This window comes from Cheilinus undulatus, linkage group 12, assembly GCF_018320785.1.
Source record: "Cheilinus undulatus linkage group 12, ASM1832078v1, whole genome shotgun sequence".
Classification (NCBI taxonomy): Eukaryota; Metazoa; Chordata; class Actinopteri; order Labriformes; family Labridae; genus Cheilinus; species Cheilinus undulatus.
In genome coordinates this window covers 7548898-7576585 of record NC_054876.1, presented here as the reverse complement: position 1 = coordinate 7576585, position 27688 = coordinate 7548898, and the positions used below count along the sequence as shown (strand labels likewise).

Sequence of the window (27688 nt, the reverse complement as noted above, 5' to 3'; positions counted from 1 at the left end):
GTGACATGCAGTTATTTCTGTTAATTTCATTCAGTAAAACACAACAATTCATATCCAATGTAAAATATTCCACTTTGAATGAAAAGGAGCAGAATGAAGAATAATCTCATATTTCCCTGTTTTCACATAACAAAAATCAACAAATCATATACAATTATACTATTGCAATTGAATAATTTGTGCAGTACTATATGTGTTAATTTTGCAAGCTGTTTTGAATTTAGTGTTTGTCTTTAGATAAAAATGGCTTTTAGTTTTAAAAAGAGGTACAAACTGGAGTGCTTCTGGTGCCTCTTAAACCACTGGTGCTCATGGAAGGGAAAACTTAATGAAGGGGATAGAAAATTTATGACCAAATACACTGGCCAAAAAAAAAAAAAAAAAAAATCCTGGTCCAGGCACTCAAGATGGTTTGAAAAATGTAAAAGGCCTTTAATTCATATGGCTAGAAACACTGAAAATACACAAACGTGTATCGGTTTGTGCCACCTTAGGTTGTTGTTCACAAACCTTTTACCTGTAGTCACCTTCTAGTCTAATTTTCCTTAAAAACATTTTTTAGTGCACTTACGTTAATACAAAGCCCTGACATTTTGGTCTACTTTCAGTCAAAACAATGTATTTTTTGAGGAAGTTTAAAAGGCCATATTGCTTAAATGATATCAATGAAAAACACCCATTTAAATAAGATAAATATACATAATTTACTTTGCATTCATTGTATGTATTGAAGCAAACAATATTGTTTTACCCTCTGTCTCATTTTAATATATATCAGTATAATTAAAAAAAAAAATCCCAGCCATAGTATCTATCCTCAGTGTGACACAGACTATACTGTTTTAAAACTTGTGGTCATATTAAAGTATGGCACATTTTGACAGTTTTACTCTTCACAACCATTATGTGACATGTTTGTTGACAAAAACCAGAGGCAAAGGGAGACTGACTTGGCTGAAATTCTGTAACACTATCCTTACAACAAGCCAAGTGTGTAACGGTTCATTTTGGAGAAATGGATCACTAGGTTATATCTGACCACACTCTCAGTTTACGTCTGTTCCTTGAACTAGTGGTTATTGGATTTAGTCTGACCACCGTGCCCAGCAGCAGTGCACAGCTCTGGTTAGTTATGTAACCATTTTACTGATGCTGCTACAACGTGGGTTATATGTTTGCTCCGCTAGTATGAATGAAAAGAAAGAATACTTTGCATAAGAGTTATGTAATCATGGTTATGTTGTATCACACTGCATGCAATGCTGTGTGCAATGCTGTTTCTCAGATGTGCACTATGTGCCTGCTGTATAGAGCCAAATCTGACATAGTTCACATACTGTAGCTGAAAAACAGCCTTGCTGGGTGAAATGGAAATCTGATGAGCTGTAACTAGTTAGGATTCTGGAGCAGAGGCATAAATAAATGCTTCAGTGATGTCCTCAAACATTAACTATGTTAGGCCTGTGCAGCTTCACTGGCCTCTTGATGCAGTTGCCATTAGCTTGTCAACAATTCCATTTGCTTAGACATCACAATATGTCATGGTCCTCATTGTTCTACAGAGATACATGGGTATGACTACACTATGGCTGCTTTTTCATCAATGAAGACAAGAAGTCAAATATGAGCACTCTTTATTTTTTAGAAGGCACTTTATTAAACATTATCCTAATAGATGTATTTACACTGTATTCCAAAATAAGTATGTTGCATAGGTACAGCTTTAACTGGAAAAGTCAACAAGCAGTGCAGTGTTTCCCATAGTATTACACTGTACTTGGGTGGTAGCAGCAGCAGAGGGGGTTGCCTAACCTTCACAATTTCACATGCTCATCTTTAATGTGTTTCTGCCTTTTTTAACAGTAGTTGTCTGTTGTACATTGTATTTGAATGCTCAAATAGCATCACTTGATATTCCACAATTATAGCAGGTGAGGTATATGAAAACATAACGTTGATGAGATAGTGTATTGCAATTATTATCCTGGAGGGCAGGATTGCAGTGTAATATCTGCAACAAGCAGCTGTAGAAGCAAAGATTAAAATGATAGTGTCAGAAGCCAAAGCTACAATTTTTAACATGAAATGTCTTTCCTTTAATTGTGCATTTATGTGTTAGTGGCCACCTCTCTCATGCATGGATGGTGAGGTTATGGATTTAAAGAAGAAAAATGGTTGCCAGATATTTTAGGGCGGTTGTAAAGATACCTGGGTGGCTCTCCCAGGTATCGTCTATGTGCAGGAAACACTTCAATGACAATATAATCGATTATAATCGACTGGTATTGTTTTTTCAGGGCCAATTACGATAACAGTTATTAGTAGTGCACAGTACCAATAACCAATATTTTGAAAAGATGTGCATTTGTTATGACTAAATGAAATGTTAAATGTCCATGATGTGACCAAATTACAGCTGCAGGTTAATTAATTAGCACCAACTCTGACAACATAAGAAACGGGCAACACAGCAACAGCAGGATACTAGAGGAGAAGCCATACCCACCATAAGTCAGTGCCATCTAGGGTTGGGCAATAAATTGAAAATTAGATGAAATTGCACTATGGCCTGCTGCAACTTTCAGATTATCGAAGGTGCAATATTTCTTTAACCTGAAATATGTGTCAAAATACCAGTTTAAAACTTGTTTTATGCAGCAGAGACATTATGCATTATATATCATGCAATTAATCAAGTGCCATTATTTTAGAATAGTCTACAAAAAAATTCTTCTTTCTTAATTTTTGTACTTTTTTCTTATTAAATATGAAATTACAAAAAAAATCACTTCCTTTTAATACAACAATTCATATCCAATTTGCAATGAGTCAAAATCATCACAATTAGATATTTTTAAAAAAAGGATCAGCCCTTGTTTAATCTAATATTGGGTTGGTTATAATCTAGAGTTATTTGTTGCTTTTGTATAATATAAAACATACAAGAAGAAGAACTTGAGAAATAATCGCATATCAAATTGCAATCGCAATATTGGGGGGCCGCAGTTAGGTTTTTCCCCCCAAATCGTTCAGCCCTAATGCCACCCAGGCCTCAGAGTTAATTTCGCTAGTAGTTGTGTGATATTTAGCTTATCAGTGGCGTTGTAGGCAGGACATTAGACTGTAGGGTGTGAAAACAAAGCCAGAGTAGAAGACACACTTCATAGTGGAGCCAAAGTAGCACACTTTTGAGTTACCTGATTTGATCAATTAGCTGTAAACCCCGCACATGGGATGCTAGACAATCTCTAAGCCATCCATGCCCCCCATGTTTTCATGTATTCGAAGTCAGCTGTTAGACTAACAGTAATTTGACTTTTTCTCACTGCTTTTAGTCATAAGAGTTTTTATCCATCATTAGAGAGCCTAATAACAGCAGAGTATGGTGCAAGATTTCATGTTTTGACCTGTCAATAGAGAAATTGGGTCATGTTTGAAGAACTGCTAATCCAGTAGGTGTGATTTGTTTTGTTTGTAACTCATACAGGCACACAACCCAGCAGTGAGGATGTGGTAGTAGAATCAGTGGGAATGCCCCCAGCTGCACCCAGCAGAGAGTTATGAGCTCTTATTCACAAGCTGCCTTTTAATGGCTGATGACCAGTGTGACAAACAGCCATGCCAGACATGTCACATGGAGACGAGATCTCTGTGTGTTTGTGAGTGTGCCCACATATCTGAGTAACTGCTCTTGTGGTTGGCTTGGCCCAAATCTGTCAAAGGTGTAACTTCCCGTACACTCCATCAACCAGGCTGCTCTCTCAGTGCCAGCAAACCTGCATCCATCAGTCTCTGTCAGTGACCCAAACATACTGCCACCTTCTTGTTTACTTATCTCCAGGGGATGAAACATGGCAAGGTGTAAAACTGTCACATATGTGTGAGTTAGAATAAAGAGCTCAGACATTTGTAGCTGTGATAGCTGAAGTATCCTGCTCTGTTTTCCTCAAGAGCCAATAATGAGTTCTTAAAATCTGAGATAAACTATAAGTAGACTTGAAATAAACATTGAAATTAGACTTTACCTCTGTGTAAAGTAAGACTTGGTTTTATTTGAACCTTAAAGTTAGCCCAGATTGTCTGATTTACACTGTAATATTTAACACCAGGGCTGTCTCGATACCAGAATTTTGAACTCAGACAAACTACCAGTACAATTCAACTGATACTGATACATATTTTGATGCTACAGCAACATGAACAACCAATATTAAATCATCTGTTGGTTTTATTTGCCACAACTTGCAGGCTAACTCTGTACACTTATTGAATTGTCCAGATGTGTTGGCAGTGTTTGGTACATAACATTGCAAGTGTTTTTTGTATTTTAGACAGTTCTGTCTTTTCTCCAGCAGCATCTTAGATCAAAATATATGTCCAAAGATATGTAGTTATTTGAAATGTTGGTACTTTTTGTTACTATTGATGAGATAGCTAGTTGAGATAATATCCATTTGAAAGGTGGTATGATTATGCTACAGCAGTTGTGTATGCACAGTGACATAGTGGTGGCAAGACACAGTGGAAACAAATGGAAAGAAACAGCAGGCCAGATCCCTGTTATAAGAGAAAAAAATGTCTTATTGTAGCCTTGGATGTCAATATAGGACCTTAAAAAAACATGACCTACATTTTTATTGAGTATCATAGCTTAAGGCGCTCTTTGGAGCAAAAGCCAGATGTTTATGTTGTAAATATAGAATCAGATGTTCTTTGAGTGATTTCCAATTTTCTAACACAGTGGTTCCCAACCTTTTTTCCATGTAACAGAGGGGTATTTAGACATGCAAAAATCCTAAACTGGAGTGTTTTTTCAGCAACAGACTTCACAGGCATGTTTTGGAGACCCTTTGAGACCAATATAAACTTGTCTTAAAAGGGTAAAATATGTCCCCTTTAAGCAATGAATGAAATAGTGAACAAAGAGTAGATACTTATTACCATTACAGGCCCAGACCAGCAGAATGTAAGACCTTAATGCACAGAAACAATGTGATAGATCTTGGTATTCAATATTCTGGACCAGACAACTAAGAAAAAAATGTACGCCCTGATAGGTTTATATATGTTGAGTTTTTCTTTAGTATAGATGCTGAGTTTCTGCACAAGGTATGAAGATGTCTGTCCACCATGGGTTGGTGTTATAGCCTTGAAATTACATCACAATATTTCAAGGAAATATGCAGTAACGATATACATATGACACTATAGAAGAAGTACTGAATGTTTTGCCTGTGATTTCAGCTGGCAGGTAGCAGCATTTACAAGTTCAAAGAAAACAAAGGGCATTTTCAGTTCTTTTGTTGTAAATGATTATTTTGATACAAACATTTACCCTCAATGTTTCACATAGTCCTCTGAAATTTACCTGCATGGAAAAACTACCCATATTTGACACTTGGTGGGCTGTAGTCATCATTCATATAGCCATGTGACATTATGCAAAAACTATTACTGTATTATAGTGGAGAGCAGAGTAGGAAATTAATTTTTTTTCCTACAGTACCTGCCACTGTGGTTGGTGTATTTAAAAATCTACCAGCTACTTTCTTTTTTTTTACCAGTCACTTTACTTTAATAATCAGTATAATATAATGTAATGAAGTATGAAATTAAAATCAAGGCTTGTAGTATTCAAGTCAAGGGCTGTTCAGTAAAGTGAAGTGTTTCAAGGGGATTTTCCTGCATTATGGCAGAGATGAGCGAAACATTACAGTAGCAGTACTACTTCTATGATATTGAGTGAGACCATCCAGCACACAGCTGCCTTTAAACATTTGACAGCAGCTCTGACACAGAGAGAAGGAGGCAGGTCTCTTTCATCACTGAGCATGCTGGTATGTTCTGTTCCGATCAAAAAGCTGATAAGAACAAGCAGAAAACCATGACTCAGTATATGCTGTTTACCAACACAACATCACTCTTGTACGTTACTTTTATTTACCTGCCCCGCTGGCTGGTAGGTGGAGTTTTCTCACCCCTCCTATACACCCTAAATACTTGCAGTTGGCAGGTGGTGGGTTCTAATTTCCCATCATTGTGGACGGTATGATGTGGCGTAGCACTATCGTCCACTGTAACTTTGCATATTTGGATCGTTGACCCACTGAGCCAACAGTGAGTATGGATCTGGAAACCTCAGCCCAAGGGTTAGCTTGTCTCTGTCAGACAGCTTTTCTTCAGCTGCCAAACTTTCAAAATAGTCTGAAAAGGTGCCCGGATGATCTAAAACTTTTTGATGTTAACTGATAACTACCATTAGCTAACTTCCTGTCACTGGTTTGGCTCTGAAATGTCGACAGCCCTATACAGAATCATGTTTTCCATGTGGTGTTGTTTTCTGACAGTTGCTACCTTGGCTGGATCTCTCTTGTGAAAGAGATTTTAATCTCAATGGGACTTCCTGTTTAAATGTGGGTGAAATAAAAAAACTCATTTGTTTATCTACAACTGTGACCTTACGTGCTCCTTGAGTATTCTCCTGCTCTCTTGTCTAGTAAAGCTTGAGCATGCTGTTCACAGACAGACTGGGTGTGGTGCATTATTTATGTGCTGTTACACTAACAAAGCTGTGAACTTTCTCTACACTTTCTGCACTGACACTACGGCCCCTGGGGTTTCATAAAAGCACTTTTGCCTCCGAAAGCTCCCGTAAAATTTTGTAGCTGAAAGCAAGACTAGAGTCAGGTGTAAAACCAGCTAACTGAACGGCTCCCCCAGGGTACAACAAATGAGTGCCTTACTTCAAGAAACTACACAGAGAAGCCTCTCTGATGTCTCTGGCTGAGCTGTCAGTGCTCAGTTTTAAATGGGAATTTGCTGATAGTTACACTGTTTGAGGGCAAATTAAAGTCATGATAAAATACATTCTGTGATTTTTGAATGCAGTTAGAGATCACTTTAATAGTAGTCACTCTGAGGACTGGAAATCCTTTTGTTGAATTATATCAGCAGTGTGGAAATTTGCAAGGATCTCAAAATAGCAGTGCCAAATAGACATTGGCTATTTTAGATGGATGCATGCAACAATTTGAGGAAGGAACATTTCCCAGTTATAAATATGGTGTCGAATATTTTTTAGGTAAGATTAGTGAAGTTCTGGCTCATCTGGTCTGGTCTTCTCCTGTCCCTACAGGAATGGAAAGGTACGTTTGGTATCCAAACACAATGGTGTCGTGAAGTAGGATGGTACAGATCAGTTATTTACATATTTTGCCCAACTTTTGAAAAGTGGAAACACAATAAACTGTGTGCCAAACAACTGAACTGGACCACTTGGTGGAAATACAGCACGAGTGAGCTGGAAAAAGGTCTGAAAAGGATGTCCTGCCACCGACTATAGCAGAGTCAAACCTACCCTCATCGATAAACCCCAGTGCTTTTATGAGAAGGGCAGTGGTTCAATTAAATGGCCTATTTAAGCTATAACCACTGCAGAGAAGGGCTGAAAAATCAGAAGTAGTATACTTGTCTTGAAAACTGTGGTAACACCAGATCTAAATCAGTTCTAGCACTAATTTTTGTGTGTGACTAGCAGCTGTTTTAAGATTTTGGATATGTCACCTTTGAATTATTCCAATTTTTTGTTCTGTCTTAAAACCAAAGTCCTTACAGACAATTTTACCTACCTAGACTGGAATTACACACAGTGTTACCCATAATGGATCACATATTTTACAATGTTCAGTACATTTTAGGGCTGGGCGAATCAAATCACAATTCATTTAACTTTTTACCTCGATTATGGTTAATGAATTATTTTTCCAACCCCAACCTGTTACTCTGTTTGCTCTAAAAATACTTGTATAATTTTAAAACAAATGATTGAAAGGAATAGGCACAGATGAATAATTTATGGTTATTTATTGAAACAATTTAAATGTAAAAAAAAGGCAAATTTACCAAGAAAAGTAGAAAATAAGTAAATTGTATCTCTTGCTAACAAAATAAATAATTTTTATACTGTTGTATAAAAAGTAGAAAATGACTTTGCAGCTCACGTTGCACAGTCAGCTCCGTGTTTGGGTTTTAGTGAACTGGATGGGTATGAAAGCATGACTAGTACTTCTTCTCTTGGATTTACAGCAGGCTACATGCCTTGCAACACCTAGCTTCCTATCACGCGACTACTCAGCCAGTAGTTTGTTTTTAAGGGGGTGGTACATAAGTAGAGAGAGAATTACAAGGGGGAAAAAATTGAAATAATTGACATGGCAGGTTTACGTCTTTAGGGGCTGGAAATGTCGGTTTAGATTATTTTTCAATTAATTGCCCAGCTAAAGTACATGTGCAATGAAAGCAACACTAGAGCGCATATGCATCCGCAAGCTACTTTCAGCGTGAACTCTAAAGTGCAGTTGTATCTGTATTTCTCCTTCATTCTAAGAAATTTATGAATGAAAACCAAACGCCAGTTTTCTGTCTCGTAAGTATGCTTTATGATGTGCTGTTGTTATTGAACAGAGTTCTCAATTAACAGGGTGAAAACAGCAGAGATGGGTGGAGCTGGGTACAATCCAGTCTGTAATTGTCATATTGAGTTATTGTTTAGGTTGAGAGCCCCCTGGTGGTGGAATTATACATGCTGTGCATTTAAATGTCTGCCCCTTGTTCACTGCTATCAACCCATATTAACAGTTATAAATCAGACAATGCTTAAAAGCAAGACTCAAACTCATGCTAGAGGAAAGCTGGAGTAACAGAGCAGAGGTCGTGTTGCTTGTTTTCATTGCTTTTGTTCAGTATCCGTGGCAACTGAATTAAAAGTATTGAAAATGTCTGTTGCTTAGATGGTGTGTAGAGTTTCCATGGATGTATTAACAATCGGTCCATTGTGTGAGACATTTAGTAATGGGTCTTACACCAGAGAAGTCCCCTTATATCTGACACTGAGATCTATTGTCTGCTGCAGTCAGGCCGATGTGCGAGTTCCTCTCAGTGAGACTTAAGCCTCCAGCCTCGGATGCTGACATTAAGTGCTCTCTCTCTGTATTTATAGTTCATTTATTCAAACCATGCTCTGCAGGTGAAGTGTGTGTGGCCAGGCGTTTCAGTCCAGCTGGGGTTGACATCAGTAGGTCAGCAGACTTTAATGAACTCATTAACAATGATGAGAATTGATAGCTTAATTAAATAATGCATCACTTCTTAAGTTCTGTTGAATATGTTCAGGCTCAAGTCATAACATGAGTATTGTTCTGTAATGAAATGATACTTTTACAGGCATTTGTTTAAGTCTTTTTTTCCTTCTAAAATTTGCTGAACTCTGTGGTTTTGCTCCTTCTGCAGTGAAGTATAACTCGGCTTCAGTGCTGACACTCCAGCTTAAAGCAGTCTCTTCTGTTGTTAATGTACTTACTGATAGTCTTGGTGTTCTAACTATGAAACTCTGTCAAGTACTTAAATTGCTCTATGACTCAAACTTTGTTAATAAACGTGCATTTGTTTTCCTAAAACTCTTAAAAACCCCTAAATGATCCATCCTCAAGTAGCCCTAAATTGATGACAGTTAAGACACTGAATCTTCAAACAGAGTGGCCATCTGCACCGTAAACACCTCTAGTACCTGTTATAACTCTGTCTGATCTAGGTTGCATTTTGCAGATGTTCTCCAGTTATTGATGTTTTAAATAAACTATAGATAAAAATCTGCATTATTATTACCACAAATTGAAAAACTGACTTTAGTAACTAGCCTGTGAGTGATTTGTTTAATCACTTTGGATCAAAAGCATTCTTTTTACTCTTGAAATTGTGGTTCATTGAAATTGCATTTTTCATAACCATATTTTCTCTTATCAGCTTTGTATTTTTGGTCGTTCCTCTCTCCTCTGACAGCACCAGCAGACACTACTAAACCAGTTGAAGGAAGTCACAGGCACCACAGACATTCAGCTGCTTCAGCAGGCCCTGCAGGTACGTTATCAAACACATTTCTGCTAATACACGGCTATTACAGTTAAATGTTTATGTACAGTGTGGAAAGACAATACTTAAGCTGCACATTATTTTTATTTGGGCAGTTTTGATGCACCCTAGTACAGGCCATCCATCCTGTACAGCCTCAGCAAGATGCTCACAAATAAATTGCCATACAGTCATTTCACAGTATTGGCAAAGGTTTTAGTAAAAACTAAAGCTGTTAAAAAAAGCTTTTCTTGTACCATACTTCAAGTTCTTGTAGAAATTATATCAAGTAGTATTTTTCATGTTTTAAATCCAAATGATGTTACTCTTTGCAAACTCATTGTTGCAGGTGAGCAATGGAGATCTGGCCGAGGCTGTGGCGTTTCTGACTGAGAAGAATGCAAAGGTTCCTCAGCAAGATGAGACAACCTACTACCAGACGTCCCAGGTGGCGAGCGACAGATACATCAGCGTGGGCAGCCAGGCAGACACGAGTGAGCCATATGTCTCAACTTTTATCATGACAGCCTTACAGGAAGGATTCAAAGCTGAGACATGCATCAGCTCAGTTTGTAGTTTCATAATGGTGGCCAGGGCCCATATAGATTGCTTTTAGTTTGTGTTAAATAAACAGCAGGGCTGAGACGGGTTTTCATTTTTAGGGATAAACCATAATGTATTTTTGCTGATATCTGATACGCTGATATAAATAAATTGATTTTAGCCGATAATGATATGTAAGTGTTGTTTAGACCTAAAACATGTGTCCCTACAACACCCTTAGAAGTATTAGAAGTCAGAGTAAATAAAAAGAAGAATTTAGCTGGCATAGATTTTATGGTCCTAGAAACAGAGGCTATTTACAGATTGCTATAGGCTAGGGCTGGGCGAATATGGCAAAAATCAAAATCATGATTAATTGAACTTTTTACCTCAATTATGATTAATGAAAGATTATTTCACCCCCAACCCCCGATTCTGTTTGTTTTGTAAATATTCGTAGAATTTTAGAACGAATAACTGAAAGGAACATACAAAGAGTAACAATTTATGGTTATTTATTGAAACAACTGAAATCAAAACACACATCAGCTGAAATTAAACTGATGTTCTTGTGTTTCAAATACATGGGCCATCGAATAGGCAGGACACCATGCAGTTCCTAGAGCAGTTTTAGCAGCTGTTGTATAAAAAGTAGAAAATAAATCTGCTGCTCACGTTGCACAGGATGAGTTTTAGCAGACTGGATGGGATGATGTCACATGACTAGTACTTCTTCTTCTCTTGGGTCTCCAGCAGGCTACATGCCTTGTGACACCAGGCTGCCTATCACGTGACTACACAGCTAGTAGTTTGTTTTCAAGAGGGTGGTGCATTAGTAAAGAGATATTACAAGGAAAAACATTTGGAATAATTGACACAGCAGGTTTTCATCAGTTAGAGGCTCAAAATGTCTGTTGATTATTTTTTGATTAATTGGCCAGCACTACTATAGGCTGATATTAACAGATGCTACAGGCTAATTTTAACAGATGCTACAGGCTGATATAAACAGATGTACAGGCTGATATTAACAGATGCTATAGACAGATATTAACAGATGCTGCAGCCTGATATTTACAGATGCTATAGGCAGATATTTACAGATGCTATAGGCAGATACTAACAGATGCTACAGGCTGATATTAACAGATGCTACAGGCTGATATTAACAGACCCCATAGGCAGATATTAACAGATGCTACAGGCAGATATTAACAGATGCTAAAGGTTGATATTAACAGATGCTACAGGCTGATATTAACAGATGCTACTGGCAGATATTAACAGGTGCTACTGGCAGATATTAACAGACGTTATAGGCAGATATTAACAGATGCTATAGGCTGATATTTACAGATGCTACAGGCTGATATTAACAGATGCTACAGGCTGATATGAACAGATGCTACAGGCTGATACAGATGCTACAGGCTGACAGTTACAGATGCTACAGGCTGATTTTTACAGATGCTATAGGCTGATGCAGGTGCTGTAGTCTGATACAGGTGCTACAGACTGATATTTACAGATGTTATAGGCTGAAATTAACAGATGCTATAGGCTGATATTAACAGATGCTACAGGCTGATATAAACAGATGCTACAGGCTGATACAGATGCTACGGGCTGACAGTTACAGATGCTACAGGCTGATTTTTACAGATGCTATTGACTGATGCAGGTGCTGTAGGCTGGTACAGTTGCTACAGGCTGATACAGGTGCTATAGACTGAAATTAACAGATGCTACAGGCTGACAGTTACTGATTCTACAGGCTGATATTTACAGATGCTATATGCTGATATTAACAGATGCTACAGGCTGAAATTAACAGATGCTACAGGCTGAAATTAACAGATGCTACAGGCTGATATTTACAGATGCTAGATGCTGATATTTACTGATGCTACAGGCTGATATTAACAGATGCTACAGGCTGAAATTAACAGATCCTACAGGCTGAAATTAACAGATGCTGTAGGCAGATATTAACAGAAGCTATAGGCTGAAATTAACAGAAGCTATAGGCTGACAGTCATAGAGCTTCGGGCTGAAATTAACAGATGCTATAGATGAATATTTACCGATGCTGTAGGCAGAAATTAACAGCTGATTTAATAGTTACAAATGGTAGAACTTTTTTGTTTGCTTTTACTGATAATACAATTGTATATGCTAATAACTGTGGATACTGTGAGATGCAGATAATATCATGCATCCCTAATAACTTATTTGCCCTTGTTTTTGTGGGGTATTGAACACAGTACAGTCCTCTAGAATGCTAAGTGGCATCTTTAAATTTATTATGATATTGTAAAACAAAATCAAAAAAAGAACACCTAGTATTTTTTAACTAAAAATGCCTGAGGTTCAGATTTTTACACTTTTGCGGACAGAAAAGCTAAAATTCTCAACCATTTTTAAAGTACAAGGCATTGACTTTCAATTTTAATGTATTTGTTTGTAAGGGAAAAAAAAAGCGTCTCTAAATTGATCTTTCTGCTTTTTAAGCACCTTTCAGATGCATCTTAAAGAATAAGTGCAATATGTTGACTTTAAGTTCAGCATTTATTTTGCAAAGTTGTGAAACATCTGCAGCTCCATTTTCCTACATGTCACACAGATTAAGCAGCTCTAAGCTTTGGATGTTTCACATAAAGTGTGTAAAAACCACTGATATAATCTGTGTTTGTGTGTTGCGTTGTGATCGTGTATCTTTTATGTGTGTTTTTATTTTCTTTATGCAGATGTAATTGATCTGACTGGAGATGATAAAGATGATCTGCAGAGAGCGATCGCCCTCAGCCTGGAGGAGTCTAACCGGGCGTTCAGGGAGACGGGCATCACTGATGAGGAGCAGGCCATTAGCAGGTAAGCTCAAAAACAAAATGGACGGATGAAGCAAAAAGATGCCAAGAAATTCTGGACTCAATATCTGTTAAATCAATAACAGTTAAGAACACCTACATTCAGCCAAGCCTTGGATGACTATCCACACTTAACAGTTCCACCTACAACTGTTTACTCAGGGTGAGCTGGAATATATCTGATATGCATTTTAGTTACGTAATACTGAATGTTGAGCTGCAGTGAAATGAAAACACAGGACCCTTATTGTAATCAGGGATGTCCGGAGCTGAACCTAAGGATTGGCCTGGACTCTGACCCAGGCATGATTTAACAGGTCACTATTGGATAAAATAAAGCTGATCAAAATTTTGGTATTTCGTTCACTGAACTCTGCTTTAAAGCTGCATGCAAATCAGAAATCTGACTTTATGCAGGGTTTTACACGTTTCAGTTACCTAGGCAGCTAGATTTAGAGAGCAGGGCGCACTGGTGGATAACTGATCTTGAGTGAGGTGAAAAAAACAGATTATGATTTAAATCTTTGGGGAAAGAATAGCCAGAAACAGAAGAGAAATCCTTGAAATATCTCAGTTTATTTAGTCTTGCCGGACATTCTTTTGTAATCTTATCAGGTGTTTGAACATGTTGCAAATTTGCAGTGTATTAAATGACATATTATTAAAGTTATGCTGGAAATGACGTTTCCTCTTAGTGAAAAGTTTACATTCAGAACTAACAAAATATTTTTTTCTGAACATTTCATGATTGAAGTAAATGCAGACTATACATTTTTTATTTTTCCTAAAATCTGTTGTATAAGTATCACATCATCTATAACTTACACTTTTAATACCTCTATTTTCATCTAAAAAGCTGGCTGCAGCTTATACTCCAGGACAACTTACATGCCATTATATAGACACACACCATTATTGCACTGCACAAGACCTAATGCAATGAAAATTAATTCCCTCTTATTGTGTATTGAAAGCGGTTGCTTCTGCTTCAGTACTCAGAATGTGCTGGAATACACAATGTTTTTAACAGCGTCCCCTTTTTCATGTCATAGCTGTGGACTTAAAGAAAATTTGGAGTATATTGTTAAGTAAATAAACCATGTGGAGCACTGGTTTGCCTGAGAACACTCCTCATTAAGGATAAGTGACAGGTCAAGGAGGGCAGAGCGACTCATGGACTGTGAGTCTGTCTCATCACTGTAGGCTGAGATCTCAAGTATCATATAATAGCTAGTATGATAGCTAGATGTGCAGATTCTACACAGTTAAACGGATGCTACTAAAAGAGCAACACTGCTGCACAGAAACTACACTGTGTGGACTTTGCAGAACAAATTCGAAATTGTCATGCAGGAGGCAAGCATAAATCAGTGATTACAAACCTTTTTTTTCCTTTGATCCCACCCTACTTGTTTCTATGAAAACTTGAGCCCCCCAAGGACTGACATGAAAGAAAGACAGTATTACTCTGTCACCAAAATTAACATAAATTGTACTTTTTTTGTGTGTAAATCCAGACAAAGTAGCCCTAAACACAAATTATTTTACCCAACAACCATTGCATGAATTATTTTTATACCATGATTTCTGTTAATATCTCCAAATCTAATTTTAACAACCTCAGGGCAGACAGAGTCTTGCACCCAGACCCCAGGTTGGGAACCAAGGGCAAAAGCTGTCTCCCCTACACGATTTTCAAAAGCAAACAGAGGCTTACCAGGACCTATACCAGATATTATAGTTATTAAGGTCCATAGTTAGTTCATCCGTTTTTTAAAATGGAAATTAAGCTCGTACTTTCGGCACACTTTGGTTAAGCAATGTCAGTGATGTAAAGTAAGAGTCTGTGGCCAAAGCTAGCTTTTGTTAGCACTTGGCAGTGCTTAATTTTTTTCCAAAACCATCATAGTTCAGCATTCTGAGCACTCAGTGCTCTGGGCAGCAATGATAGTTTTTGCTGCTGTGCTTAATGCGCTCTCAGTTGAAAATTGTTCAACTTTTGGACAGTGCTGCACTCGTCAGTGTCACTTCTCCCTCACTTGCCAATCAAAATCAAGAAGGGGCAGAACTTCTGACTACTGACATTAGGGAAAGAGAAGTTATCTTACTAGTCTTCCTTTGTCTTTTTTCAAGGGTAGTTTTCAGGTCTGCAGCTGCTGACTGTGTCGGGACAGGACTCCTTTACGTTGTCTGCATGGCCTCTCTGCGACATTTCCTTAAAATAAATAAATAAGAAGCACTTTGAGATATTTAAAACAACCTTTCAGATTCTACTGAGGAAAGCGGGATTCATGTTTTTGTGATGTAGCAACAAGGAACGCTGGTGAGAAGCACTCTAAAGTTTTCAGGCTTACTAGAATTAAAAATACTGGCTATGGACACAGAGCCGAAGTCCACTGCTCCTTCATGTCACAGTTCACTTTTAAGAAAAAAAAGGATAAGACAAAAGTCATCCGCAACTTGTGTTATCAAACATTTATCTTTTTAACTGTTCCCTTATGTCTTTTTCAATCCATAACAAGGTCCTTCTTCCAAAGTAAAGTTTGTGTCTTAAACTTTGTCTTATTTTCTTTCAAAACAGAAGCAGGTCTGTATCCTAGCAGGAAGTCATCAGTTCAGTTTAAGACCAGACAAAAAAATCCAAAAGAAACAAAATGAGAAACAGTATAGTTTAAAAGTGCAAAAATGGCGAGATTAATCATGATTGATTTTGGAAAGTCTGACAGCCCTGGCTTAAATCAGCATATGCTTTGCTGCAGTGGTCAGGTGAGGTATGCATGCATCATTTTGAAGTTTGTAGAATAAAATGTCTGGTTCTGTGGTTTCATGCAGCAGTCAATAGTAGCTGCTACTATCATGGGCTGTTTTTGCTCTCCAGGCTTCTGCTGTGGTCACATGATTAAAAGCTTTGAATAAAGTGATGGGACGCCATTACAACCAAAAACGCAGCCACCAACATCACCCACTGCACCTGACATGATTCTATTGATAATTTTCAACTTTTCAGGCATGACTCTTGGTTAAAACTTCCTGGATTACATAAACATGTAGACCAGGCTGACACTTTTTAACATCTTTTCTCCATCATAAGGTCATGCAAAGAAAACTTTGGTAACTGTTAAGTAGAGAAACTCTGTGGAGCGCTGGTTTGATTAAAAAGGCGGAGCCCAATCTTGTTGAATCTTTTCAAAAAATTCTAATGATTGGATTGGCTTAGCGACCTCTAATCATGTCATTATAAAAGCATGGTAGACATAAATGCTTCACAATCGTATTGATCTTGCATTGCTCTGTATACAAAGATCATACTCTTTATTATTGATGAATATGCTTGTATTAACCATCCCGATTGCAGCTTCTCATTTAAAGCAGCTGCTTACCGTCACTTTCACAGGATTGGATAACAAACACCAGATCATTTCAAGCCTTAACTAATTAACAGTCATTCTGAGAGTAACTTGAGGTCCTGCCAGTGTTAAACTTGGCTGTTTTTTAGTGTTTGTGAGCCCTGTATTGCTGCTGTCTGTTCTGTGCCAGTCAGCAGTCAGGATTGTTTATGAGGTAAAAGAAGCAGCGCTCTCTTACACCATGTACCATTAGAGCAGACGGCGAATACGATAGCTCCATCAGCTCAAACAGGATGAAATATCTTCTCTAGAGCAGGTCTCATCTCATGAACTACATCTTGATAGCACAAAAATTATTTTTATGATCTCAAGTGCAAAAGTGCAAATTAGAATAAGGATCTTTAGTATTCAGGTCTGGATTGTTAAAAATCAGGTCAGAGCTTTAATTTCGCTGTGTCAAAACATATTGGGGTCCGTTTGGATCCTTGTAAAGTCTAAAAAGCCATTACATTGAGGTTTTAACATTTTAGGTCTTAAGATATCCTACAAATCCGGAATTGTTGAAGGAGAAACTAAAAATAAATAAATGAGTAGGTCCATTTTGTTTTCTTCTTATCTTGTTTATCTATTCATGCTTAATTTTTACTAGTATTTGGTCTAGTTTGTCAATTTATGTAGCTGTGGTATTTGTATCATTTTTTCCTTTTAAGAGGTCTCAAAAGGGTCTCAAAGATCATAACATTTGTCCTTAAAAATGATAGATACTCCGACATATAACACTCACTTTTCTACTGTAAACAGATAAATAAACATAAGATCTGACTGCATATTCACAGATAGCCTCTGATTGGGATCAGGAGCAAATTGTGATCACATCCTACCCTGTTGTATGAAAAAAATAGTAAGATTAGATCACATGATAAAAATTATCTTCCACCTCTCAGTGCTGTGAAAAGAATGAAGTAAATGATTATTTACAGCCTTTGTGACAGTCCAGGTAAAAAACAGTTTAGAAAGGATCAACTGCTAAAAAGACGAACCAAACTTGGGCTGCTGTCAGTCAAATCTGATTTAGGTGTCAGATAAAAAGCTTCTTTTATGTTTTCATTTTTCCATTAGCACTGGCTCTTTGTTGGTCCTTTGAACAAATTTAACCCATTGTTTTTCAAATAGGTCATTTCAGTTCGGTGCAGCACGGCACGCATTTTTTTGTGTTTCCATATAGCAAAAGTTGGAAGGGGTCCCAAAAAATCGACCCGTACGGTCAGACTTTTTGGCACCCTTCCTTAGGGGTACCAGTCTTACCTATCCTTCCCAAAAAGGTGGAGCTACAATAGGGGTTTGCACCGACTGCACGTCGGGAGCGACGTGACCGCTTGGCTCCGGGCTGCAAAACACGGATGTCTGCTCTGTGAGGAGCAGGCAAAAGCAGGAAAAAAGTGAGGGTCCTAGCTTCTCCTGGGGGTTACCAAGTGTGTTTGTTGTCTTGTGCAGAAAAGGAAGAAAACTGGAAAAAACCAAAGACTGATAGCATTAGTTTTGGTGATAAATAGTAATATATTATTTCAGATATTGTGAATAACTGCATTTTAAAATCCAAAACGTAATCCTTTTCCTTGCAAATCATTAGTTAACTTGAATTTCTAAATTGGAGTCCGTCATTGTTAAATATTTTCAAAGAGTAATTCCAGTGTCTGTTTAACAACAGAAGAAAGGCATTTTTAATGTCATTAATAAATGAAAAGACAGGAAAAAAGTGTATTTGTAATTTAATGATAATTATTGTCAAAGAGAAAATACAGGAGACTTTTTACAAAAAATATATTTAATAACATGAATATATAACAACATTTGCAATTGAAAACAAATATTAGAAAATACATTAAGAAGTGTACAATGTACAAGGAATTTTAAACATTTTGTAAGAGAGGGGCTCCTGCCAGAGGCGCCACTGATTTAATAGACGATGCAATAATTGTTTCAAATCATGTCAGTGCTGTTTTTAACCATATGATTTACCTGTGACAGAGTTGCAAGTGAACATGTCTAAAACCTACAGAGAAATACAGTGTTTAATTTTGTAAACTGCTTTATTAAAGGTTTTTATTAGTTTTTAATACTGGATCTGTTTGTTTTGGAGAGAAGTAGTATTTTGAAGATTATCTGCTCCAGTTTAAAACCGTGTTAATACTGAAGGAATCCTAACGTAAAAACAAACTGAGAACCCAGAGCAAAGCTGTTCAACTCAGGTCAGAGCAGCTTCATTTATTTGAAACATTTCATGTTCTAAGGCAGCTTTACTAAAAGTAAGATTCATGCAAGGGAACTTTAAAAACAAGCTTCAACTATTAGAAGGTTGAAATTTTGAAATATGAAGGTAAAGATTAAAAAATGATAGACTAAAAAATATGCTAACTCTAAGTGTATCAATCATGTATGTAAATGTACTGTCTGATGTACTGGAAGGGGACTTTGGAACTTGTTTTTTCAAAGTTTACAGTCTCCCATGCTTTCACTTCATCATCTTACTGTAAAAAAGAAAAAAAAACTTAGGCCCAATATTGATGTGTCTACAGTAAACAAATTTTTCATCCTCTACTGTTAAATAAACACTGAAAAAGTAATATTATTTGCACTGGGTGTTTAACCAGGCCTTTCATATGCAGTGGGATGTAGTTGGCGATGCTGAGATCATTTGGTAGGGAAAAGATATGTTTTATTGGCTCTAATTTATGTGTTTTGCCTTTCTCTGTTTCCTTCTTTTTTTCTGTGGTTTTTTTTAGAGTTTTGGAGGCCAGCATAGCGGAGAACAAGGCGAGTCTGAAGCGCACCCACACAGAAGTATGGAGCGATTCACCCAACCCACATGACAGGAAGAGGATAGACAGCTGTCCTGTAGGGCTGAAAAATGTTGGCAATACCTGCTGGTTCAGTGCTGTCATACAGGTGAGCACACATATTATCAAACTATACCTTAAATCCTTTTTAAGATATTTTATGTTGATTCCTTTGTTGTATTTGTGCTCTGAAAACCTCTGGTAACGGGGCTGGATTTTTGCCAGTAGTCTGCTCCTACAGCTACTTGTTTTGGCAACACAAAGTAGCTTTACATTTCTTACATTTCTGGGTTGCACCAGCTATGCAGAAGTTAAACAGAGCCTAGTCTGAACTTAATTTAAAATGCAGTTTACGCCCAACTAACATTTAAGGTTCTGCACCGGCTGAAATAGTTACAACGTAGGCAAAAGTTATGACTTAACTCTTACACCTACCTCCTAGTGGGTGTGAAGTCCTCCATAAAATGCAACTGTCATGGCGTATCTTTTTAAAAGGTGGGGTACCTAAGAGGATGAGGAGGAGCTGGGGGGTTTACTGGCTGTTTGGTGTCAGCAGTTTATTCTCCATGATAGATTACATCACTAAGAAATGTATGATGATACTCATGCTCTTGTTTGTCTTTGGTGGCATCTGCCCCATTATCATATAAGTTAAATCATGCTATTGTTGAAATTTTTACCACTTGTTACCATAACTGTTAGTTAACACAGGCTGTAGATTAAGGTTGCAGATTTTATTTGTCACACAGTCATAATTTGCCTTATTTTGCAAACTCTTTCTGGTGTCTGCAAAATAAAACAAAACAGAAGGAAGAAATGCTATTCACTGATTGGTCACCTGAAGTCAGAGTGTCATATCTGTGACAACATTGTGGTTAGTTTGGACAGAAGCTCTGTTAGCTGATAAAACAGTAATGAGTCACTAAATAAGATAATTCAAATACATGCAATAAAAGACAATATAATAATGGATAAAATACATTAAACCAGTGAAAGTAAGAAAAAAATAAAAACAAAAGAAAATGATTAAAAAAGGTGAAAACATGGCAGTAAGCTGAGCCCATATTAAAAGTAAAGTTTAAAAAAGGTGTTTCTTTAATTTTCTTTTAAAAACATCCCGAGAGTTGGGGAGCGAAGATGGTTGAGTGGTTTAAGGCGCTACCCATGTACGCGGGCAGCCTGGATTCGAATCTGGCCTGTGGCCCCTTGCCCCATGCCTCTCCCCACCCTCTTCCCTGTTTCCAAGTCTACCCACTGTCCTTCCTCTATCAAATAAAGGCATGAAAAGGCCCAAAAATAAATCTAAAAAAACAAAACAAACAAAAAAAAAAAACATCCCGAGAGTTTGCCATTTTGATGTCCAGAGATAGAGAGTTCTGACATTTTGGGGCATAAAACAGAAAGCTCTCTCTGTGTGGGTCACATGTGACATTGAAAAAAGTTTATATTGGTCTCAGAGGTCCACAAAACATGCCTGTGAAGTCTGTTGCTGAAAAAAACACTCCAGTATTAGGATAGGATAGGAGTTTGCATGTCTAAAAACCCCTCTCTGACCCCGCCCCTTCTCAGAACGAGCTGTTTCTGTGTCTGTGACTTTAAATGTTAATAAGCTGTCTGACTACGCCTCCTGACCGCACTGCACCCCTCTCTGGATATGGATGTAGCTTAATGGATGTAGCTCTCCTGATCCTCACATAATTTTGCAAGAAAAGCCTGAAAAGTGCATTTTGCATAATATGTGACCTTTAAAACAGAGCTTGGACGTATCTAGTGAAACAGGTGACAGATAACCACCTTGACTCATTTTTATTTGATTAGACATACGTGAACACAAGAATGTTGTTGTGATACAGAAAAAGAGAAGCAAGTTGAGATTGCAGAGGAGAAGAGCTCTCAGCTCTCTACTGATAGAAGCCTGGAGCATTACCTTAACAATGAGAACCCAGTCAATAGGGATGCAGGTTGAAATCCAAGTCCATTAAAACCCACTTCTGTACGAGAAATCTGAAGTTTTAGCTTATCAGTACAGCTATTGAGTCTCACTGGTTCTGTGACGTGACATCATTTTATGACTGTAAAAAAAAAACATACATTACTTCCTGCAAGGGGAATATAAGCTCAAAGCACATCAGCTTGGTGCATCAAATTAAACCAAAATGTGGCACCTTCAGCTTTCGTCTTGAAGATTAAAGACATGCATGCGATCATAACACTGGCTTGAATTTAACTGGCTTGCTGAATTTATATAACAGATTGAATTATAACTTTTTAACTTTCTAACTGAATCTCTGCTCAGCTCAGATCACTTCTGTTGCAAATGTGTTGATATCGTTTTTTCCTCCACCAAACAATAGAAAAGTATCAATAATCTAATCGATGAGGACTTTGATCAAGAAGGAATATCAGTAGGGGTATAGATACCAAAAAAAACCTTACAAACTAATCGTCTCTGTCTCTTACAATCAATTGACTAGGGCTGTAGTCAACCAAAGAACAACTTGGTCGACCAAAATCGCACCCAGGCACCAATTAATCAATTGGTCGTTCAGGTAAAAAATTTCACTCATTATAAAAAGTTACCTCGTAGGGGACTAATTCAATCCATCCAGGCTCCTCACTGCACCTGCTTGGTACTCTAAATGATCCTAAAATGAACGTAACAAGCCTTTTGAAGCATTAATATGTCTTTTCTGCTCATCACGTCTTCCTATAGAATATAATTAATTGAGAGACGATCAGCGCACCTGCCTTTGATCTCCATGATACTGGCGCAGTAACTCTTTAAACTCATACAGCCTACAATATAACCTCAGATCATCATTTTTCATTCGTTTGTAACGGTAATTAATAACAGGATCATTTGATCCAGCCCACGCTGTGTCATTTTCGAGCATAAAGCAGGCAGCATGCAGCGTTTATTTACGGAGGTGAGAGGAAAAAAGTTCGCTCGTCGGGACTTAATGACCAGCTGACATCGCCTTTTATCACCTCTCTTTTCTGTTTGACTGTAAGGGAAGCTAACGCTAACGTAAACACTTTAAGGAGATTATAAAAGGAGATTATACTACGCAGCCTATTTGCGGACAGGTAAATTAAACTGACCACGGGAGTTGATACAGTGAGGAAGGGCAGAGCAGAGAGATTCAGCTGCGCCGCTTCAGTACAAACAGCCTGCAACTTTGTGACGAGTTGATGTGATGTTTCTGAGCGTTAGTGCTGTAAAATATCAGAAAATATCCCACTCTGGTAGCCTTGTGTGCTTCTCTACCTGTAATTCCAAGAGCTGCATTGCTCCTGTTCCCAGCAGCACCTCTCTCTCTCAGCTGCTCACATGCTTTTGCCCCCAGACCAGCATCGGGGGGGTATTCGCCGACCAGGGTGATCTTGGTCGACCTAAAGCTTTCCGATCAATTAACCAAACCAATCGAATTGAAGCTGTCAGCCCTACAATTGACCAACGGTTTATCAACTGTTTTGGCTCCAAATTCTGTCCCAGCACGTCACACAAGGGATATTTGTCTTCTCATTACTTTAGCCGAACTAGTCTCCTAGTTTCTCAACTGTACCTGTTAAATCCCCTCTTGTTCATGCACTGACTCTCAAGCTGATAAACTTCTCTATTTCTGCAGGGCACTGGTGGCCTGGTGGTTCTGTCGGTGTTCCCCATGTGCATTAACTGTTGTCCTCAGGTGGCCTGGGTTCATATTAGGCCTGTGGCTCCTTTCCCACATGCCATTCCCCACTCTCTCTCTCTCCCAGTATCCACTGAGTCATGACCCACATTTTATAAATGTGGTCATTAGTCAAAGTGTCAATGAGATGAGATATTTTACCTCCTCACTGCTCCAAGTCAACCCAGGCCTATTTTTGTTGGTAGGTTAACAAGCTGACGTAACAACTAAAGAGCACGGCATTTGTTAGCTCACACAGAGGGGAGGCTGGAACATAGTAGTATAATGAGAGTGCTTTGTTGTTTTGTGTTTCAGCCCACTTCACAATATTTAAGTGGGGACACAAAAGACCCAAGGGGAAAAAGTCAGTAATTTATTATTTTATCGTCTGAATTAGAACAAAACAAACAGCATCCTAATGTTACTGTTTGCAGTTATAGTGATGCAGACATCTGCTCCTGTATCGTATGTAGTGATTCTCAGTGTCTCCATATAAGAGACTCATCTGAATGTTGATATGTTGGGAAAACACCATCAACTCTTCACAGTACTGGCCGTGCTGTCATAAAGTGTTAGTCTCTTGTGTGCTGTGAGTCAGTGGTAAAATGTGACCTGAGCTGAAATATGCCAGATGAACACTGGATACACCATCACATGCTGCCTGGCTCCTGTGTGTAATGCAACCCCCACCCTTAAGCTGAAGTCACCGCCTGAACATGATCCAGCAGCACTCAATATAAGAACACCAGTAAACAACTTTCTCTTATCCAAACATACCCACGCCCCGAGAACGCTATGTTTACTTTCACTAACAAAACAGAAACACAGCAGCATCACTCAGAGTGAAAGGATTTATAAAAGTTAGCAGAAGCAGCTCTTTCATTCTGGGCCTAGATGTGTAACTTTTTTCCACGCTAAACATAATCAGATATCCTTTTTGGTTTCGCTTGTTATGTGAATTGTTTCTGAATGTGTGCGTTCGCCGTCAGTTTCCTTCCTCTAATTTTTGTCGTTATTTCCCACGTTTGAAAATTCAAACTCTTATCCAATGAAGCACCGTTAGGGAGCCAAAAGAGCAGCTCGAGCCAGACCAGCTGGGCCGAATGATCCAGATCTCTAAACAGAGACAGATTTCCCATCACGACAAGCAAAGCTGGACAGGCATTGACAAGATCAGGTTCTACCATGCCAAACCAGCACTGAACCCAACAAATGCTTGGTGGAAATTAGGGGTGTACTGGTTCACAGAGGTCATGGTTTGGTTCTTACCTCTGTTTTGGGGCCACAGTTCAATATGGGTTCAGTTTATACATACAGTATCACATAAGGTCCCGAATCTATGGGCCTAATTCTAGGTTTCTCTTTTTTATTACTTTAGAGCTGTCAGTAGTGTAACTTACAGTCGGATTCTTCTCGTGTTTAGAACTACCTGTGATAGCTGGTACAGCCTGAGTTATTAAACATGAAAAAGAGAAAAAATCAGATTAAAAACAGGCTAAAAAAAAGCAACATAGAAATTAAGTGTCAAATATGTCCTGAGAATGATGGAATTAACATGACATAATGATGGTAATAAATGCATGTCTTTTCTGGTCTTTTTAAGGTATGCTATTTATGATTTATGTAATGTACCGTGACGCTGTCACATAATTGGAAAGGCTATATTAAAGGCTGTACTGTACATAGATATGTAGAGCTAGAGAACACCAGCTAAACTGTTCATTACTCATGAAAAATCATGATTCCTATTCATCCTGGAAGGACAGCATGTAAACACAGGATGGGACGTTGTAGCTACTGTTCTCTACTTCTGCATATCCACATATTGCCTTTAAGATATATTAACATCACCAATGTCCTCAGCCCTCACTGCTTTTACATCCACAGAATTTAAAAGCAGAACAGAGAAATTGGTGAAAGTTAGGGTTGGATGATTTCAATCATCAATGAATCGGTTGATTATTTTCCCAAAGGGATCCCTTTATTAATAATTTAACATGGATATTCCAAAGCTGTCAAAATAACATTACAGTTTAAATGTCTATATTCTTAAACTAAAAGAAAACATTTTTGAGGTCTGTTAAATTAACTAACTTGAACATGCCACAGAATAAACACAAAAAAAATAATAATCATTTTAAAAAATTACAATGATATTTTTTACGTTATGACTTTGCCTCCCTCCTTGCAAACATACATAAACACTTCAAGAACATACTAATGACAACAGCCTGGGGATATGATTTGAATGAAACATTCTTATAGTGGGATTCTGACTTTATTACGTCCTCTTGCAATTATTTTATCCCAGAGGAGCCACAGGTAAGCCTCAGTAAAATAGTATACATTTTTTTGTGTGTTATCACTTATTTTCGCATGAAAACGATTGGTCTCGAGGCTTGTAATTCTCATGGGGGAGGAAGTTTCTCTGCTTTGAATACTTAACATTTTATGACAGATTAAATTCTTTGTGTGTCCCTGAGCTCCTCTCATTCGTCCGTCATTTGTGTGATGCCATAATGACACGACACAACGAATCGATACTTAAATTCGTTGCCAACACTTTTAATTATCGATTTTATTGGTTTTATCGATTCGTTGTCGCAGCCCTAGTGAAAGTGACAGGTCTCGTTGCTTCTCTTCCACTGCATCCTTAATTATTTTTTCTTCTTTGTGCATTTTTAATATGCTTCGTTCTTCATCTTCTTAATTGGTTGTTTAAAAGTGGTTAGCAAATAGTTATGAGTGTTACTGCCACCTAGATTGGCAGGGAACACATCTGCGATTGCTGTTTTTTTCCATTCAGACCAGGACTCAGACGTATTTGTAAGGCTGGCCTTACACCCAAGGATTTTTTAAAACTTCTAAAAGGCTCTAAGAAAAACTAACATCTGAGACAGTGTTTATTTTTTCGACTAAAACTATGACTAAAAATGTTCGTCTACAGCCTTTTTTCCCATGGCGAAACTAGACCAAGACTAGCCAAAGATGGACCTGTAATGACTAAAACTGTCTAAAAATTTGTTTAGTTTTTGCCAAGATGACTAAAACTAGAGTAAAATGTTATTTAGATTTTGTCTGACATTGGAAGTCCATAATATTTCTCCACTGTAGGTAAATCGATCAAGAAACAATGCATCTGTATCTCTTTTGCCTCTCAGCAGTAGACAACAGGGACCCCAGGTTTGGCAGGGTGCAGAGAACACACAACCATGATTTGGTACCAGATTTAGGCAAGAAAATAAATGCTTGGGCTAAAAGTGAAGAGTAAAATGTTAGGACTTTTTATGGACTAAAACTAGACTATCATGTCTGTTTTGATGTGAAAGGATTTATGTGTTACTCTGCTAGGCTGTCTATCTGTTGATGTTTTAACCATGTCTGTATTTCTCTTCATTCTCCAGTCTCTCTTCAACCTGCTGGAGTTTCAGAGGCTGGTGCTCAACTACTCTCCTCCAGCCAGAGTCCACGACCTGCCTCGTAACCAGAAGGTAAAACCCCTGCCTGTTTTTCTTATTAGGCCTCGAAGCAGAAAAACAAAGCAGCCTAAACCACGTGTGAAGACTTTTTATGCTTTTAGTTCAGTTGCCTGTGTTTGCGCCCTCCCATCAGCTCTGTTTACATCACCACAGCCTTTTATAGCTTTATCACGGGGAGCAGCGCTTTAGCTCGGAGGGTTTGACCCTCTCTGAGCTGTGAGCCGCCGTTGAGCAGCTGTGTGATCTGGCCCTGAGGTTGCACCAGCTCAGTGTTTGGCCTCTTACTGTTTGTGTTACTCAGAGCTAGCAAGCTACAAGAAGTACCCACAGTGTGAAATGTTAACTGGAACGTTTGTCTTTCTCCATCGTGACTGGACTAAACATGCAGGGAGAGTTTGTTTTCATAATCCTGGGCTTTTCACATTTAGACACTTAAAAGTTGCCCAGCCACGTTTGCTAAAACAGTGGAAAGATAGTTCTCAGACTGGGTTTGTTTGTCCATATTTTCCCTACTGAGTCACCGCCATAGGGTCAGAAGTATTTCACTAATCTGGTCTAATCCTCTGCTTTAGAAGTGTGGGAGTCATCTCTACATATAAGTTCCCTTGGTGCTAAACACTGACCTTTAACTTGAGCAGTATGAGACCACTAGAGCTTAGACTTTAATCTTTGCATCGGCATCCCGAGTACTGAAAAGTGTGTTGTTATTGTGACCCCTCTGAAGTCATGTGTGTACTCCTGTGCATAAGATCTATTAAAATAACTATGGCAGGTATTTCATATTATTTTATGCATGATTTCAGAAGTTAAAGACGGCCAACAGAATGCTTGATCTAGAGAGGGAGTTCTTTTTTGCAGTGTTTTTACAGACAACTTAGGCTGTTTTAAACACTTGGAAGGGGAAGATGAATGTTTGCAATCTTCAGCCTCACCTCTAGATGCCACTAAATCTCACTCACTTTATCCTCACTAGCATTAGTGTTACTGTTGTTGTGTTAAGGTGACAAAAATGGGTCCACAATGAAGATTCAGCCATAA

The 27688-nt window shown here is 38.1% G+C and overlaps 1 protein-coding gene across 2 annotated transcripts in view; it reads left to right on the top strand.

Annotated features, from left to right (window-relative positions):
• The window catches only part of usp25 (ubiquitin specific peptidase 25), a 77085-nt gene that overhangs the window by 1519 nt on the left and 47878 nt on the right, over positions 1-27688 (top strand). For both annotated transcript variants that reach the window (XM_041800972.1, XM_041800971.1), the window contains exons 2-6: positions 9838-9915; positions 10256-10400; positions 13197-13320; positions 19447-19609; positions 26576-26662. In XM_041800972.1, the coding sequence (XP_041656906.1) occupies positions 9838-9915; positions 10256-10400; positions 13197-13320; positions 19447-19609; positions 26576-26662 (597 nt within the window). The remainder of the gene's footprint in view (positions 1-9837; positions 9916-10255; positions 10401-13196; positions 13321-19446; positions 19610-26575; positions 26663-27688) is intronic.